The 19463-nt window shown below is 37.9% G+C and overlaps 1 protein-coding gene across 1 annotated transcript in view; it reads left to right on the top strand.

The window, feature by feature from the left end:
* drd2l (dopamine receptor D2 like) overlaps positions 1 to 15167 on the top strand; it is a gene marked incomplete at both ends in the record, with an annotated part of 39296 nt that extends 24129 nt beyond the window's left edge. The window contains one exon of the mRNA XM_079838132.1: positions 14971 to 15167. Within this exon, the coding sequence (XP_079694258.1) occupies positions 14971 to 15167 (197 nt within the window). The remainder of the gene's footprint in view (positions 1 to 14970) is intronic.
* Positions 15168 to 19463: the final 4296 nt, after the last annotated feature.

The following is a 19463-nucleotide window of genomic DNA, read 5'->3' as shown; positions in this document are numbered from 1 at the left end:
ATTGATGTGGTGTGGTCAGAATAAGGGAACAATGACACATGCAAAGTTTGATGCCAATATGTATAAGCATTGCAGAGATACAGCCTCAAGAGTAATTTTGGCATAATGGCTCAACTTCGTCGCTGCGGTTTACAAAAACGGTTTCATCTATTGATGCAAAATCCCTAACTTTTTGTTGACACTGTCTGAAGATGATACGATTCGATTTTGGTGGAAATTGGACAAACGGTCTAGGATGAGTTTGAAAAAGTAGGTTTTGATCAAATAAGAACATTGAGGACAGGATATTTGACCAAATATGGAAAAATTAGTATCTCTGTTCTCGGCATGAGCCAATGACTGTATTATGACCAGTTTCATTAAACTAGGCTAATTTAATCAAAAGTTATTAGCATGTTTGTAAATTTTGTTATAACCTCTGACCACAAGGTGGCACTGCCCCAAAACGTTTTGAGTACCTTCAAAGCATGGTGCGGAAGACATGATTTTTGGACAAACAGTTCAAAAGTTATACGCAAAAATAGCCATTTTTTGTATCTCCGGACCAGTAGGTGGCGCTGCGCCGAAACGCTGCATGTTGCTTCAAGTCATGCTTTTGATGACATATACCAAGATTGGTTTGAATACGATAAAGCGTTGTGGAGATATAGGCTTATGAGTGTTTTTGCAACCGCTACGCAAAATTTGTGTGCGCGTTTATCGAAAACGATTTGACAAATCAACTTGATTTGCAAGATTTTTTGTCAGCATGGTCTGAAGATGATCTGGTTCAATTTTCGTGCAAATCGGACAAACCGTCTAGGACGAGTTCGTAAAAGTAGGTTTTTTGGAAAATTAAAAATGGCGGGGAAATTATCATGACCGAAAATGACATCATAGGTTGCAATTGAATCGGCATGAGCCAATGACTCTATTATGACCAGTTTCAATATACTAGGCTAATTTAATCAAAAGTTATTAGCATTTTTGTCAAGTTTGTTATATCTTTTGACCACAAGGTGGCACTGCCCTAAAACTTTTTGAGTACCTTCAGGGCATAGCAAGGAAGTCACATACCGAGTTTAGTAACAATATACTAATGCATTTGTAAAATATAGCATTTTTTGACAAAATTCAAAATGGCCGACAGCCAAAATGGCCGATATGGTAAAATTGAATATCAGACGACTCGGCATGCCGTCCTGAATGTAACGAGACCACTTTTATGATTTTTGGACAAACAGTTCAGAAGTTATAAGCAAAAATTGCAATTTTTCGTATCTCCGGACCAGTAGGTGGCACTGCGCCGAAACGCTGTATGTTGCCTCAAGTCATGCTTGTGATGACATGTACCAAGTTTGGTTTGAATACGATAAAGCGTTGCGGAGATATTGCCTTAAGAGTGTTTTTGCAACCGCTACGTAAAATTTGTTTGCGCGTTTATCGCAAATGATTTGACGAATCAACTTGATTTGCAAGATTTTTTGTCAGCATGGTCTGAAGATGATCTGGTTAAATTTTCGTGCAAATCGGATGAACCGTCGAGGACGAGTTCGTAAAAGTAGGTTTTTCGGTTAATTAAAAATGGCGGGAAAATTACCATGGCGGAAAATGACGTCATAGGTTGCAATCGAATCGTCTTGAGCCAAGGAATCAGAGGAAAAAAGAATTTTGTTTCTAGCCCTTATGGTTCAAAAGTTATTAGCATAAACATGAGTCAAATTTTGGACTGATGGTGGCGCTAGAGGGATTGAGTTTGAGACTCCAAATTTGCTACGGTGACATGTCAGACTGTCCTCTATTAGTGTGCCAAATTTCACAACTTTTTACCATACGGTTCTATGGGCTGCCATAGACTTCGTGGCGGAAGAAGAAGAAGAAGAAGAAGAAGAAGAAGAAGAAGATGAATAATAATAATAAGAACGGGAACGGTTTCAATAGGTGCCTTCGCACCTTCGGTGCTTGGCCCCTAAATATAGCTGCAAGCAGCAATACCGGGGCCAAGCGCAAAGAAGAAGACAAGACATGCCAAAATGGCTGGCAGTGTCAGATCAACTGCAGCAATGAGCAATTAATCACATTTTAATATGATTTTAGGCAAAAGGCTGAAAAATGCATTGTAGTCTGAGAGTGTCAGACCAACTGCAACAATTAACAATTATACAGTTTAAGAAGATTAGGCAAAATGGCTGAAATATCATATATTGAGTCACTGATAATATAAGTTAATGGTTTATCACTTTTGACCAATAGGTGGCACAGATACGAAATTGATGTGGTGTGGTCAGAATAAGCGAACAATGACACATGCAAAGTTTGATGCCAATATGTCAAAGCATTGCAGAGATACAGCCTCAAGAGTCATTTTGGCATAATGGCTCAACTTCGTCGCTGCGGTTTACAAAAACGGTTTCATCTATTGATGCAAAATCCCTAACTTTTTGTTGACACAGTCTGAAGATGATACGATTCGATTTTGGTGGAAATTGGACAAACGGTCTAGGATGAGTTTGAAAAAGTAGGTTTTGATCAAATAAGAACATTGAGGACAGGATGTTTGACCAAATATGGAAAAACTTGTATCTCTGTTCTCGGCATGAGCCAATGACTGTATTATGACCAGTTTCATTAAACTAGGCTAATTTAATCAAAAGTTATTAGCATGTTTGTAAATTTTGTTATAACCTCTGACCACAAGGTGGCACTGCCCCAAAACATTTTGAGTACCTTCAAAGCATGGTGCGGAAGACATGATTTTTGGACAAACAGTTCAAAAGTTATAAGCAAAAATAGCCATTTTTTGTATATCCGGACCAGTAGGTGGCGCTGCGCCGAAACGCTGCATGTTGCTTCAGGTCATGCTTGTGATGACATATACCAAGATTGGTTTGAATACGATAAAGCGTTGTGGAGATATAGGCTTATGAGTGTTTTTGCAACTGCTACGCAAAATTTGTGTGCGCGTTTATCAAAAACGATTTGACAAATCAACTTGATTTGCAAGATTTTTTGTCAGCATGGTCTGAAGATGATATGGTTCAATTTCTGTGCAAATCGGACAAACCGTCTAGGACGAGTTCGCAAAAGTAGGTTTTTTGGAAAATTAAAAATGGCGGGGAAATTATCATGACCAAAAATGACATCATAGGTTGCAATTGAATCGGCATGAGCCAATGACTCTATTATGACCAGTTTCAATATACTAGGCTAATTTATTCAAAAGTTATTAGCATTTTTGTCAAGTTTGTTATATCTTTTGACCACAAGGTGGCACTGCCCTAAAACTTTTTGAGTACCTTCAGGGCATAGCAAGGAAGTCACATACCGAGTTTAGTAACAATATACTAATGCATTTGTAAAATATAGCATTTTTTGACAAAATTCAAAATGGCCGACAGCCAAAATGGCCGATATGGTAAAATTGAATATCAGACGACTCGGCATGCCGTCCTGAATGTAACGAGACCACTTTTATGATTTTTGGACAAACAGTTCAGAAGTTATAAGCAAAAATAGCAATTTTTCGTATCTCCGGACCAGTAGGTGGCGCTGCGCCGAAACGCTGTATGTTGCCTCAAGTCATGCTTGTGATGACATGTACCAAGTTTGGTTTGAATACGATAAAGCGTTGCGAAGATATTGCCTTAAGAGTGTTTTTGCAACCGCTACGTAAAATTTGTTTGCGCGTTTATCGCAAATGATTTGACGAATCAACTTGATTTGCAAGATTTTTTGTCAGCATGGTCTGAAGATGATCTGGTTCAATTTTCGTGCAAATCGGATGAACCGTCTAGGACGAGTTCGTAAAAGTAGGTTTTTCGGAAAATTAAAAATGGCGGGAAAATTTTTATGACGGAAAATGACGTCATATGGTGCAATCGAATCGTCTTGAGCCAAGGAATCAGAGAAAAAAAGAATTTTGTTTCTAGCCCTTATGGTTCAAAAGTTATTAGCATAAACATGAGTCAAATTTTGGACTGATGGTGGCGCTAGAGGGATTGAGTTTGAGACTCCAAATTTGCTACGGTGACATTACAGACTGTCCTCTATTAGTGTGCCAAATTTCACAACTTTTTACCATACGGTTCTATGGGCTGCCATAGACTTCGTGGCGGAAGAAGAAGAAGAAGAAGATGAAATATAGCTGCAAGCAGCAATACCGGGGCCAAGCGCAAAGAAGAAGACAAGACATGCCAAAATGGCTGGCAGTGTCAGATTATTCACATTATCAGCAATTAATCACATTTTAATATGATTTTAGGCAAAAGGCTGAAAAATGCATTGTAGTCTGAGAGTGTCAGACCAACTGCAACAATTAACAATTATACAGTTTAAGAAGATTAGGCAAAATGGCTGAAATATCATATATTGAGTCACTGATAATATAAGTTAATGGTTTATCACTTTTGACCAATAGGTGGCACTGATACGAAATTGATGTGGTGTGGTCAGAATAAGCGAACAATGACACATGCAAAGTTTGATGCCAATATGTCAAAGCATTGCAGAGATACAGCCTCAAGAGTCATTTTGGCATAATGGCTCAACTTCGTCGCTGCGGTTTACAAAAACGGTTTCATCTATTGATGCAAAATCCCTAACTTTTTGTTGACACAGTCTGAAGATGATACGATTCGATTTTGGTGGAAATTGGACAAACGGTCTAGGATGAGTTTGAAAAAGTAGGTTTTGATCAAATAAGAACATTGAGGACAGGATGTTTGACCAAATATGGAAAAATTAGTATCTCTGTTCTCGGCATGAGCCAATGACTGTATTATGACCAGTTTCATTAAACTAGGCTAATTTAATCAAAAGTTATTAGCATGTTTGTAAATTTTGTTATAACCTCTGACCACAAGGTGGCACTGCCCCAAAACATTTTGAGTACCTTCAAAGCATGGTGCGGAAGACATGATTTTTGGACAAACAGTTCAAAAGTTATAAGCAAAAATAGCCATTTTTTGTATCTCCGGACCAGTAGGTGGCGCTGCGCCGAAACGCTGCATGTTGCTTCAGGTCATGCTTGTGATGACATATACCAAGATTGGTTTGAATACAATAAAGCGTTGTGGAGATATAGGCTTATGAGTGTTTTTGCAACCGCTACGCAAAATTTGTGTGCGCGTTTATCGAAAACGATTTGACAAATCAACTTGATTTGCAAGATTTTTTGTCAGCATGGTCTGAAGATGATATGGTTCAATTTCTGTGCAAATCGGACAAACCGTCTAGGACGAGTTCGCAAAAGTAGGTTTTTTGGAAAATTAAAAATGGCGGGGAAATTATCATGACCGAAAATGACATCATAGGTTGCAATTGAATCGGCATGAGCCAATGACTCTATTATGACCAGTTTCAATATACTAGGCTAATTTAATCAAAAGTTATTAGCATTTTTGTCAAGTTTGTTATATCTTTTGACCACAAGGTGGCACTGCCCTAAAACTTTTTGAGTACCTTCAGGGCATAGCATGGAAGTCACATACCGAGTTTAGTAACAATATACTAATGCATTTGTAAAATATAGCATTTTTTGACAAAATTCAAAATGGCCGACAGTCAAAATGGCCGATATGGTAAAATTGAATATCAGACGAATCGGCATGCCGTCCTGAATGTAACGAGACCACTTTTATGATTTTTGGACAAACAGTTCAGAAGTTATAAGCAAAAATAGCAATTTTTCGTATCTCCGGACCAGTAGGTGGCGCTGCGCCGAAACGCTGTATGTTGCCTCAAGTCATGCTTGTGATGACATGTACCAAGTTTGGTTTGAATACGATAAAGGGTTGCGGAGATATTGCCTTAAGTGTGTTTTTGCAACCGCTACGTAAAATTTGTTTGCGCGTTTATCGCAAATGATTTGACGAATCAACTTGATTTGCAAGATTTTTTGTCAACATGGTCTGAAGATGATCTGGTTAAATTTTCGTGCAAATCGGATGAACCATCTAGGACGAGTTCGTAAAAGTAGGTTTTTCGGAAAATTCAAAATGGCGGGAAAATTTTTATGACGGAAAATGACGTCATATGGTGCAATCGAATCTTCTTGAGCCAAGGAATCAGAGGAAAAAAGAATTTTGTTTCTAGCCCTTATGGTTCAAAAGTTATTAGCATAAACATGAGTCAAATTTTGGACTGATGGTGGCGCTAGAGGGATTGAGTTTGAGACTCCAAATTTGCTACGGTGACATTTCAGCCTGTCCTCTATTAGTGTGCCAAATTTCACAACTTTTTACCATACGGTTCTATGGGCTGCCATAGACTTCGTGGCGGAAGAAGAAGAAGAAGATGAATAATAATAATAAGAACGGGAACGGTTTCAATAGGTGCCTCCGCACCTTCGGTGCTTGGCCCCTAATAATAATAATAATAGGAACGGGAACGGTTTCAATAGGTGCCTTCGCACCTTCGGTGCTTGGCCCCTAATAATTTAAATCTTACCCAATTAATTACTGAGCCTACTAGAATTACTTCTCGTACACAATCTCTTCTTGATTGGATACTTGTCTCACACCCAAATAGATTTTTAAGGTCCGGTGTGTTGTCTGACTGCTTTAGTGATCATTCAATTATATTTTGTGTATGGAAAATTAAAGTACCTAAATTGCCACCAAAATTAATTAAAATCAGACAATATAAAAAACTGAATTTAGATTTATTTATTCATGATCTGATTTCTATAAATTGGAATAGATTTAATTTAATTCCTAATGTACAAGACGCTTGGGATTTTTTTTATACTGAGTTTATAAATGTTGTAGACAAACATGCACCTTGGAAAATTGTTAGGGTTAAGGGCAATCATCTTCCTTGGATTAATTCTGAACTTATTAGTCTCTTTAGGCAAAGGGACAAAGCATGGACAACATTTCGTCAGACAAGAAGTGATGTTGATTGGGAAGTCTATAGGCATTTAAGAAATTTGAGCAAAACAAAAACTCGAAATGCAAAGTCTAATTATTATAAAGAATGTCTTTCTTTCCATTATAAAAATCCTAAACAATTCTGGAATAAAATTAAAAACATTATTAATACATCGAATAAACATTCAGTTAATCAAATTAGAGATAATAATAATATAATACTTCATGACTCCTTATCTATTGCGCAAGAATTTAATCAGCATTTTTCTTCAGTTTCGTCTACTTTAGTGTCTGCCTCTTACTTGAATACTGATATTTGTAATGAGACTGCATCATGTAATAGCTTATTTTCATTTGAGAAGATTGCTCCTACTGATGTCCAGAGTGCTATTGATGAATTAAAAGTGACTAGTGGTGAAGGATTAGATGGAATTGAAAATAGGTATCTTAAATTAACTTCACATATTCTTATGTATCCACTAGCTGATTTATTTAATCTTTCTTTGTTTACATGTGAGTTGCCGATGATCTGGAAATGTGCACGCATTACTCCGCTTTATAAGGGAGGTGATGTACTTGATATTAATAATTATAGACCAATATCTATTATATGTTCTATATCTAAAGTTTTTGAAAAATTAATTTATAAACAACTTTCAAATTATTTATCTATCAATAATATTCTATCCTCATCTCAATCTGGTTTTAGGTCTAATCATTCCACAACTACTGCATTAATTAAGTTTACAAATGATGTGTTTTCAGCCTCAGATAATGGAAAGCTCACAGGTGCTATTTTTCTTGATTTGACTAAAGCTTTTGATTTGGTTGATCATTACTTGCTTTTAGATAAACTTCATGCTATTGGTTGTTCAAAAAATACAATTTTGTGGTTTAATTCATATCTGCACAACAGGAAACAATGCGTAGTCCTAAATGGGAATAAATCTGATTTTCTGACTCTCCAGAGAGGTGTGCCTCAAGGTTCAGTTCTGGGACCACTTCTTTTTTCTATTTATGTTAATAATTTACCATTACTTCTTAAAAATTGTCAGGTTCAACTTTATGCGGATGATACTGTCATATATACATGTAATTCTGATCCTATACAAATTCAATTATCTCTTCAATTGGATTTTAATAGTTTACAAGACTGGCTTTTGGCTAATAAATTAGTGCTTAATAAGACCAAGTCATATACTATGATTTTTGGCTCCAGATATAAACTTAATTCTAAAAGCTGTTCTTGTGTTATATCATGTAAAGATGGTACTCCCCTGCATAGAGTTGACACTATTAAGTATCTTGGTTTATGGCTTGATTCTAAACTCTCCTTTAAACCCCACATTAATCATGTTTTACGAAAAGTCAATGTTGGAATGAGTATTTTGCATCGGTCTCGAAATTGCTTCACTTATAGTGTTCGTAAGAAACTAGTTGTTCAATTAATTTTTCCGTTTTTTGATTACTGTGATGTGGTTTATCAGACGGCATTAAAATCTGATCTTGTCTTACTTAATTCGGCATATAATAGAATTTGTCGATTCGTTTTAGGATGTTCTTTTTCCACTCACCACTGTACAATGTATGATGCACTCCAGTGGCCATCTTTGAATGTGAGAAGGCAGACTCACTGGCTCCAATTTATATTTAAGTGTATTTACTTTCATTATCCTACTTATCTACAACAATACTTTGTACTCTTTTCTTCAAACTACCAAGTGAGGCATTCTGTCCAGACTTACTTTTTAGTTCCTCGTGTTAAAAAAACAATTGGTAAGAGAGCATTTATGTTTAAAGCTGTACTAGACTGGAATAATTTGCCTGTAGATATTAGATCCATTACTTCTTTTCGGTTGTTCAAACAATCTTTATTATCTTATTTTAAAGTAGATTGCACGTGCTATCATTGAAACTGTCGTTGTTATGTGTACTGTTGTTGTTTTTTTTTTTTTTTTTTTTTTTTTTTTTTTTTTTTCCTCTCTTTTTCTATTTTTTTTATTTTTTATGTATGTATTGTTAATAGTATTGTTAATTGTAATCGTATGTTCCCTAAGTTGTAATTGTATTTCATTGTAAGGACCCCCTCGAAAACGAGATGATACATCTCAAGGGGTTAATCCTAATAAATTCAAATAATTGCGTGATATAAAGTCAGAATTCTGAGATAAAAAGTCGCAATTGCGTGATATAAATGCTGCTAATGATGGAATGATTGTCTTATTATCTGAACGGCATTAATATCTCTGAGCAAACGCGCTCTTGAGGGGATTTTAAGCACAAGCTTTGGCGCAGAAACAACAGAACGGATGTGAGGTGGCAACGTTCATTCAACATATTCTGATGCAGAATTCTGACTTTATATCACGCAATTGCAAGTTTATATCTCAGAATTCTGACTTTATATCACGCAATTGCGAGTTTATATCTTAGAATTCTGACTTTATAACTCGCAATTGTGAGAAAAAAAGTCAGAATTCTGAGATAAAAAGTCGCAATTACTCTTTTTATTTTTTTATTTAGTGGCGGAAACGGCCTTCCATAGTTTTGTTTAGTACATTTGCGTTACATTAAACTTAAACTTCTATAACTTTTTTACACTTAATTTTAAAAAGACGACTTTAAAAAAGCGGCCATCTTTAGGTCTGTATTCCAAAGCATTCATGAATTACAGCCATTTATGTCCAGATCTAAGCTCAAAAAAGGGCCACAGTTAAAAGTAGGCAATTTTTGGAGAGGCTTAAATAAAAGCATGTGATCCAACTCTCTCTTCAGCACACTCTACAAAGCCACGCCTCCTTCAAAATACATGAACACACAAAGCAGAGTCTGCAAAGCATCACAAGAGATGCCGTTAAATTACCTCATGTCTTAAACCACATAACATTACAATAATAATGAACGTAAACCACTTACAGACCTCTTATTTGTACCACCTGACTGCTGCAGATTAATTTAGGTGCTGATAGTGTTGACATTGAAATATTTGGGTTGCACCAATAAGGATTAACCCTTGTGTGGTGTTCATATTTTTGTTATTCAGCCAGTGTTCGTGGGTCTGGTGGACCCGCTGCATTTTTGGGTTTTTAATTCAACACAATCAAAAATGTTATGTTAAAATACTCTACAGATGTTTACTTCATCCTAATTACAAGCAATATACACAGCATATATGGTTAATATTTTCTCTTTACCTTTGTAAGATCACATTTAAGAATTGCAACCTCATGTGGGAACGGCAGGGGTAGAAACAAAACTCACTCTTGCACTCTCTCACACGCACACACACACACACACACACACACAAAACACACACACACACACACACACACACACACACCCATAACACACACACACACACACAAAACACACACACACACACGGATATGTGGTGTATGGTTACTATCCATAGGCATAATGTTTTTTCTAATGTACAAACTGTATAATCTATCCCCTACACTAACCCTACCCCTAAACCTACCAATCACAGAAAACGTTTGGCATTTTTTGAATTTCAAAAAACACCATTTAGTATGTTTTAGTGTGAGGACACAGATGTCATCATAAGCCACGTTTACGTTGTAATACCCATGTCATTATACACATTTGTGTCCTCATAAACCATTTACATGAACATACATACACTAACAGCAGGCCCTGACAGGAGGAGGACAGAGTAAAGGTACACAGGACCTACAATTTCCACACTTTTATTAGCCCCGGATCCAGTGGACCCGAACATCCTGTGTGTAATATAAATGTGTTGGGGGGTGTACAGTGTGTGGTCATTGAAAGTGTGTTCTGATATATATTCCTCACAGAAAATGAGCCAAGGCCAATGAGTCTCAGTTTGAAAAAATAATTAATCGTATAATTTTTCTTTTGATAAAAAATGAAAACGGGTCCAACAGACCCGAACACCATACAAGGATTAAATTAAGCACAATTTAGAGCGAATCTAGGATTTGTTGATCTAGGCTTTATTTTAAATCGAGTTGTGTTGCACCACTGTCACGGTCAACACAAAGGAAAACTGAGGTGAGGGCTCATATGCAGGAGAAATGAATGGATTTTATTACAAAGTAAACAAAAAAAACACACGAGGGGGCAAACATACTAGAAAATACAAAAAACAAACAGAACATGAAACATACCAGGAAAACAGGATCACGGGGAAAGGGAGACTATAGACAGCGTTCCAACAAAAGACTGTAACACAAGAGGACTTGTAATGGGAAATAAATCAGGAGGGAACAGGTGGGTGAAATCAAACACTAATCAGATAGCAAGGGGGAGGGATCAGACAACAACACGAGCACATGGCCCAAAATAACAAAAACCCCCATGTGCAGCACAAGACAGGACAGGCATGTGACAACCACTTCATTTTAAACACAGTTTAACAAATCGGGGATTAGAATTCTAACCTGCGATTAAAACCTCAATTTACGATTAAGTTTCTCCGCCATGATGGATTCGCTATTGACAGCAACAGCCAATGAAAACATTGCAGCAGCGCGTGCGGATTTCATGAGACTGGAAATATATTTATCGTATCAATTAATGGAGTAATATGGCAGCGTAACTTCTGACAAAACAACCAAGATAAGAAAAAAAACAACTGGCATGATTGGCGGAGTGACTATCTCCGATCTTGACAACGGCACCCTGCCCGTTTGATCGCCGCGTGGCATGAGAAACACGACACTCAAAATCTTTATATAAATAAATATTGATTCTTAATAAAGGGGTGGTAAAACACATTCTTTTGAAGGCTTGACTGTGTTTGTGGGGTGCACTGTAACATTTGTTCATGCTTCGTTTGAAAAAAAAGTGCCTTATTTTTCATATATTTGACCTTTATTCTACACTGCTCTGTCCCTCCTTGTAAAACGGTCTGATGCTTTCCGGGTTGTATGAAGCCAGTCCCTCAAAAATACGCAGTGGGCTCTGATTGGTTAGCTGGCCTAGTGTGTTCTGATTCGCTAACCGCCTAGTGCACGTTTGTCGGAAACGTCACGCCCCTTACCTTCACCGGAGGCTGTGCTTTGGTCGGCGTCAATAAAACCATATGAGCCCGAATCAGACCCAGAACATTTGAGTGAAGATGATCGAGCAGAACCTGTTCAGTCCTCAAGAGTAAAGACTGCGGATCTATAATGATCGCTACTGAATGGCACTTTAACTTTTGTATTTTTAGAACGATTATAGCCAAATATCTGTCGCAAGAACTAACCCAAAACGAACACTAAGCACTGGCTTTAACTAGTAAGTTAGCCAAATCACACACAGAACCATGTTTAGCATGCCTGAAGATAAACAATACATAAAAGCTCTAATCAAAGAATCATTTACACTAATGTCAGGTTCGCTGTTGAGATTTTAACGTTAGTGTTTGTAATGTTAGGTGTTCGTCGGATAACGTTAAGTATGAATGAGCATTTAACAGACTGGTTTGCAGAACAGCGCTGTCATCTGTTTACTTCCTTGCTACAACCTATTACAGGAAAACACATCGATGAAAAATAAATCAGACTTACAGGTTGTGGCCCGTAAACAGCTTCTGTTTGTAAATCCAGCTTTCAGGACAAGCCGTTGTGCATATCCTGTATTGAACTCGCGAAGTTTGTGGAAGTTTGTGTTGTCCTCCGTGAAATGTGCAGCGCGCGCGTCATGCATCCACGCACCGGCAGTGTTTTTTTCACGCAGCTGACGTTGTGCAAATCCGGCATTGAAATCGCGAAGACGGTGGATGTTTTCCTCTGTTAGATGTGCTGCAGGGAGCCCTGCTCGCGCCTGATTCCCCGCTGACTCAAACACACGTGCAACATGCTGTATGTTAAACGCTCTGCAACGCACCCCCGTCCCAAGGAAGGCTGAACAGAGCAAGTACCCCAGACCTGCAATCCGGATGGAAATAACAGCGTTTCCTCGGCATCGCGGCAACAACACTCCAGCCTAACTAACTTATACCACAACAGCGCCGCGATACAAAATGGCCTCACCCTCCCTTATTTAATATTCTCGGAGGAGGGGTTTATGTAAATATTGGGCCTGGTGATGTCAGCAAGCCCTGGAGGAATGTGTGTAGTCGCCTACTGGCCGTTTGCTGTAGTTCTTAGAAACTGATTTCTTTAAAAGCAAATATCTCCCTTTGCTTTAAACTTTGAATGTTGTAACTTTGCAGATGTTGTTTATGCTCAAGCAGCAACATTAAACGCTAGCTAAAGTTAGAATAGTGAAATCGTGGTTTACCACCCCTTTAAAGCTACTGTATTAAAAGTTTTTCAGTCAAGAGCAGTGAGTGATTTTCTCTTGGTCTTTTGTTGTTGTATTAACATTAAAGGGATAGTTCACTCAAGAATGAAAATTCTGTCATTGATTACTCACGCTCAAGTTGTTTTAAACCTGAATAAAGTTCTTTCTTCTGTTGAACATAAAATATATTTTGAAGAAGTCCCCATTGACTTCCATTGTAGGAAAAATACTAAGTCAATGGCTACTGTCTGGTCACCAACATTCATCAAAATATCTTCTGTGTTCAACAGAAGAAATTAATACAGTACATGAATACAGTTTAAAAAATAAAAAAAAACGCATTTTAACCAGAATAATCGCAGTTTGGAGTAGCCTGTTCAATCTCTATTAGGCTATTAATATGCTGTTTTGTCTATATCTATTCTATTTGAGGGCAAGTTTGTTTTAGTCTATTTTCATTTTGGGCCTAAGGTTTTGGGTATTTGGCACGTTGTTGGCTGTGGAGGGTTACTAATGTCATTGCTTTATCTGTAAATTAAATTGATGCTTTTTCAATGATTGAATTCATTGAAATAAAATTTTTTTTTTTTTTTGTGTGATTTAAATAATTTTGGTAATGCCTCGTATAGGTCTTAAATTTCAATCTTTATGGTCTTAAAATGTCTTAAAAAGGTCTTAAATTTGACTTACTGAAACCTGCAAGAACCCTGGTAGTAACAATGTACATTTACACTATTACATTTACTTTTTACGACTTTAACTCGTACATTTCTGATGAAAAAACAGTACTTTTACTTTGTTATGCTGGGTGACGTTCCTCTCGTTATTTATTTTAATGCAATACATTAGACATGCATAGTTTATTCATAGCGCGCTGTCTCTTTTTTCATGAGCGATGCCCCATTAACTTGAATGTTTTTCTTTTAGTTAATGATATAACCCTGATTTGACTCCACTTTGTGTGCACGGATGTCCACTTTGAAATATCTTCTTATTCTCAGACTCGTTTGGACTCATGGCTGGTTTGTAGTTGCTGCACACTCTGGCAAACATGAGTGCTGCTGTGCTATGCCATTTTTTGTCTCTTTGTTCTTTTAGGCTTGACATTTAAGCAGCAGCACGTGTGACATAATAAATATTCATTATTCAACAGCTAGTTCAAGTCCTCTAATTTGATTGGATGAGTAGTATTCAGAAAGTGCTGATATTCAGTAGTTCTTCAACAGCACTTCATCACATACACATTTATTATAAGACTTCAGATGAACCACGGTACAAATGTGCATTATTTTTTATAAGCACATTTTCACTCCTACACTTTTTTTACAGTCGTAAATCAAAGAAAGATTATTAGAGTATGTTTTACAACAACAACAAAAAACCTATTTCAGTTTTTCTACTTTCACTTTTACACATTTAATTCAATGTGTTACTTGCAGTTTCTTTGTATTATTTGTGAAATTTACTTACAATTTCTAAGTGAAAATTGTTTCAAAGTAAATCCAACCCCACATTTTTTCAGTGTTCACAGTGGAAAGTATGTTTTACAATTAAAAAAAAAAGGATTTTCTTCACATAAAAGTCAGTCTACAGGCTTTCAGGTAAGGTCTCTTCTTAAGTTCACATGTTGTCAATGCAAAAAGTGATCAATACATAAAAATTCTTACATATAGCCCCTTTAACAGGACGGGCAAGCTGTGATTTAAACTGAACAGAGAGATTGAACTAGCAATTTCTAAGTGGGTTTTTTTTTTCCGGTGTAGTGGCCACAAACACATTTACAATTATTCATTTAGCAGATGTTTTCATCCAAAGCAGCTTACAAATGCAGAAGTTGTTGAAGTAATTTTTGTGTTTTCTGCAGGTGTCTTCATCATATGCTGGCTTCCTTTCTTCCTGACGCACGTGCTGAAAGCTCACTGCGGCAGCTGCTGCATCTCACCGTCGCTCTACAGCGCTGTCACATGGCTGGGCTACCTCAACAGTGCTGTCAACCCCGTCATCTACACCACCTTCAACATCGAGTTCCGCAAGGCCTTCATTAAAATCCTGCACTGCTGACAGACAGCACACGAACCAAAAGCACACTGCAACAGGGGAATTTACTGAACAAAAGAAGCTTGTGACAGACAAGGGAAACATTTGAAGCTCAGTATGTAAAGATTTTGCAGATCAAGAAACACAGTGACAGGAAAGACAAGACATTTGAAATAGCAGAGTCTTTGTTTGCGGAACTGATCCTCTGAAACTGTTGCAATCGGCAGTGTTTTTATAGGTGTACGTCATACAAAAGTTAACATTTTGTCGTCATTTGCTCAGCCTTGCATCTAAACCCGAATGTGAAACACAAACAAAGATGTTGTATTTGAGTAATTCTGTGGTTAATTTGTGTCTGTTCCTCACACAAAGGATTTCAGAAGACTCGAGTAAGATTTCAGAAGAAGAAGTGAGATATGATACAGACTCTTTTATGATCAATTAATGGTGTTTTTTGTCCTTTTTGGCAGTACATGCTTCCATTGTATCAAAAACAGAAGCTCAAACATTCACCTAACCATCTCCATTAGTGTTTCACTGAAGAAAGAGAGTCATGCAGGTTTGGAACAACATGAGGGTGAGTAAATGATGACAGAATGTTAATTTATGAATGAAATATCTCTTTAAATCATGTTTTTATCCTTGGTAAATGATGCTGAAAATGATCACAAAATGCACGATTTAAAGCTACAGTTTAGTGGATTTCAAATCACACTGAGATAATGTTTGTTTTTAAACTCCAACCGGTTTAATCATCTTTAAATATTTAAACATGTTTTGACATTAAATATTTCAGTGGAATCTCTAGTGCTGAGCTGATGCTAATGTAAAATATGTTGACGCTCACTAATGCACCTCCTCCGGAAGAAATTTAGCATTTTGTATCTATGAGAATGTGATCTGAATCTGTACCGTATGCTGTAAATAACATGAGATAAATATTCAATATTGAGTCCACTGAGATTTTTGTTCACTACATAACCTGAAAATGTGCAAATATTTTAAAACCTTCTAATTATACACACATCATCTCTTAAAGGGGTCATCGGATGCCCATTTTCCACAAGTTGATATTTTTTAGGATCTTTGTGTAAAGTGTGTAACATACTTTGGTTAAAGTTCCTCAATGTTAGTGTAAAACAACTCCCTTTTTACCCCCTCAAAAACAGCTCTGTGGTCGCAGCGACCTGTTTCGGTGCATGTCTCTTTAAATGATAATGAACTATACTCTCTTCTGTGGGAAGTGCTGCCTTGGCGGACAGTGTACAACTGGCTGAGGGCGGAAATATGCTAATATGAGACAGTCCGTCAGCGGTCATGGACGGAGAAAATTTTATTAGAAATTTTGTTTGATTATTGGGAGTGTTTAGGCTTTTTGAGGATTAAAAAAAGGAGTGAATGGATTTTTATCATTGTAGGGTGGTTGTGTCCACGCACTGCAAAGACACATTTATACACTGTAAAAAAAATTCAGGTCTCCAATTGAAAATTTTCTAGTGAGCGATCACATCTAAAATGTTCAGTTGGCCAAATTGAATTTCTGTGAATTGATGCAATTTAATTCAATTAAAATTCAAGAAATTCAATTTGGCCAACTGAACATTTTAGATGTGATCGCTCACTAGAAAATTTTCAATTGGAGACCTGATTTTTTTTTTTTACAGTGTATGCAAACACCATATAAAAGTGAATTTTGCATCTGATGACCCCTTTAAAGGGCTGATTTCATAAAGAATTAAATCTGTTTTAGTTTAATTTAATCTGGTTTTGGTGTAAAAAAAAAAAAGACGCCTGCCTTTACATGCACATGAACTTTAAAGGGGTGGTAAACCACGATTTCACTATTCTAACTTAAGCTAGCGTGTAATGTTGCTGCTTTAGCATAAACAACATCTGCAAAGTTACAACGTTCAAAGTTTAAAGCAAAGGGAGATATTTGCTTTTAAAGAAATCAGTTTCTAAGAACTACAGCAAACGGCCAGTAGGCGACTACACACATTCCTCCAGGGTTGGTGACATCACCAGGCCCAATATTTACATAAACCCCTCCTCCGAGAATATTAAATAAGGGGGGGTGAGGCCATTTTGTATCGCGGCGCTGTTGTGGTATAGTTAGGCTGGAGTGTTGTTGCCGCGATGCAGAGGAAACGCTGTTATTTTCATCCGGATTGCAGGTCTGGGGTACTTGCTTTGTTCAGCCTTCATATGGACAGGGGTGCGTTGCAGAGCGTTTAACATACAGCATGTTATATGCACGTGTGTTTGAGACAGAAGGGAACAGGCACTTGCGGGGCTCCCGCAGCACATTTCACGGAGGAAAACTTTCACAATGTTCGCGAGTTCAATGCAGGATATGCACAACGGCTTGACCTGAAAGCTGGATTTACAAACAGAAGCTGTTAACGGGCCACAACCTGTAAGTCTGATTTATTTTTCATCGATGTGTTTTCCTGTAATATGTTGTAGCAAGGAAGTAAACAGATGACAGCGCTGTTCTGCAAACCAGTCTGTTAAATGCTTATTCATACTTAACGTTATCCGACGAACACCTATCGTTACAAACACTAACGTTAAAATCTCAACAGCGAACCTGACATTAGTGTAAATGATTCTTTGATTAGAGCTTTTATGTATTATGTATCTACAGGCATGCTAAACATGGTTCTGTGTGTGATTTGGCTACTATAGTAAAGCCAGTGTTTAGTGTTTTGGGTTAATAGTTCTTGCAACAGATATTTGGCTATAATCGTTCTAAAAATACAAAAGTTAAAGTGCCATTCAGTAGCGATCACTATAGATCCGCAGTCTTTACTCATTAGGACTGAACAGGTTCTGCTCGATCATCTTCACTCAAATGTTCTGGGTCTGATTCGGGCTCAGATTGGTGTGGTTTTATTGACGCCATCGTTTCTAATACTGACCACAGTCTACCGGTAAGGTAAGGGGCGTGACGTTTCCGACAAACATACACTGCGGTTAGCGAATCACAACACACTGGGCCAGCTAACCAATCTCAGCCCATTGCGTATTTTTGAGGGACTGTATTCATACAACCCGGAAAGCATCAGACCGTTTTACAAGGAGGGACAGAGCAGTGTAGAATAAATGTCAAATATATGAAAAATAATGATTTTTTTTTAAAAACGAAGCATGAACACATGTTACAGTGCACCCCACAAACACAATCAAGCCTTCAAAACAATGTGTTTTACCACCCCTTTAATGACATCCCATTCTTAATCCGTAGGCTTTAGTATGGAGTTGGCCCACCCTTTGCAGCTATAACAGCTTCAACTCTTCTGGGAGGGCTTTCCACAAGGTTTAGGAGTGTGTTTATGGGAATTTTTGACCATTCTTCTAAAAGCGCATTTGTGAGGTCAGGCACTGATGTTGGACGAGAAGGCCTGGCTCGCAGTCGCCGCTCTAATTCATCCCAAAGGTGTTTCTATCGGGTTGAGGTCAGGACTCAGGCCAGTCAAGTTCCTTCACACCAAACTCGCTCATTCATGTCTTTATGGACCGTCGCTTTGTGCACTGGTGCGCAGTCACATTGGAGCAGGAAGGGGCCGTCCCCAAACTGTTCCCACAAAGTTGGGAGCATGAAATTGTTTAAAATGTCTTGGTATGCTGAAGCATTAAGAGTTCCTTTCACTGGAGCTAAGGCGCCAAGCCCAACCCCTGAAAAACAACTCCACACCATAATCCCCCATCCACCAAACTTTACACTTGGCACAATGCAGTCAGGCAACTACTGTTCTCATGGGAACCGCCAAACCCAGACTCGTCCATCTGAGACGCGTGATTGGTCACTCCAGAGAACACGTCTCCACTGCTCTAGAGTCCAGTGTTGACGTGCTTTACACCACTGCATCCGGCGCTTTGCATTGCACTTGGTGATGTAAGGCTTGGATGAGCTGCTCGGCCATGGAAACCCATTCCATGAAGCTCTACACACTGTTCTTGAGCTGATCTGAAGGCTACACAAAGTTTTGGAGGTCTGTAGCTATTGAATCTGCAGAAAGACTTCTGCACACTGTGCACCTTAGCATGCGCTGACCCCGCTCTGTGATTTTACGTGGCCTACCACTTCGTGGCTGAGTTGCTGTTGTTCCCAATGCTTCCACTTTGTTATAACACCACTAACAGTTGACCGTGGAATATTTAGTAGTGAGGAAATTTCACGAATGGACTTAATTCACAGGTGGCAACCTATCACAGTACCACGCTTGAATTCACTGAGCTCCTGAGAGCGACCCATTCTTTCACAAATGTTTGTAGCAGCGTCTGCATGCCTAGTGCTTGATTTTATACACCTGCGGC

This window comes from Gobio gobio (genome assembly GCF_949357685.1).
Source record: "Gobio gobio genome assembly, chromosome: 15".
In the NCBI taxonomy this organism is placed as follows: Eukaryota; Metazoa; Chordata; class Actinopteri; order Cypriniformes; family Gobionidae; genus Gobio; species Gobio gobio.
The sequence above is the reverse complement of the archived record's forward strand: the minus strand, read 5'-3'. Positions and strand labels throughout refer to the sequence as shown.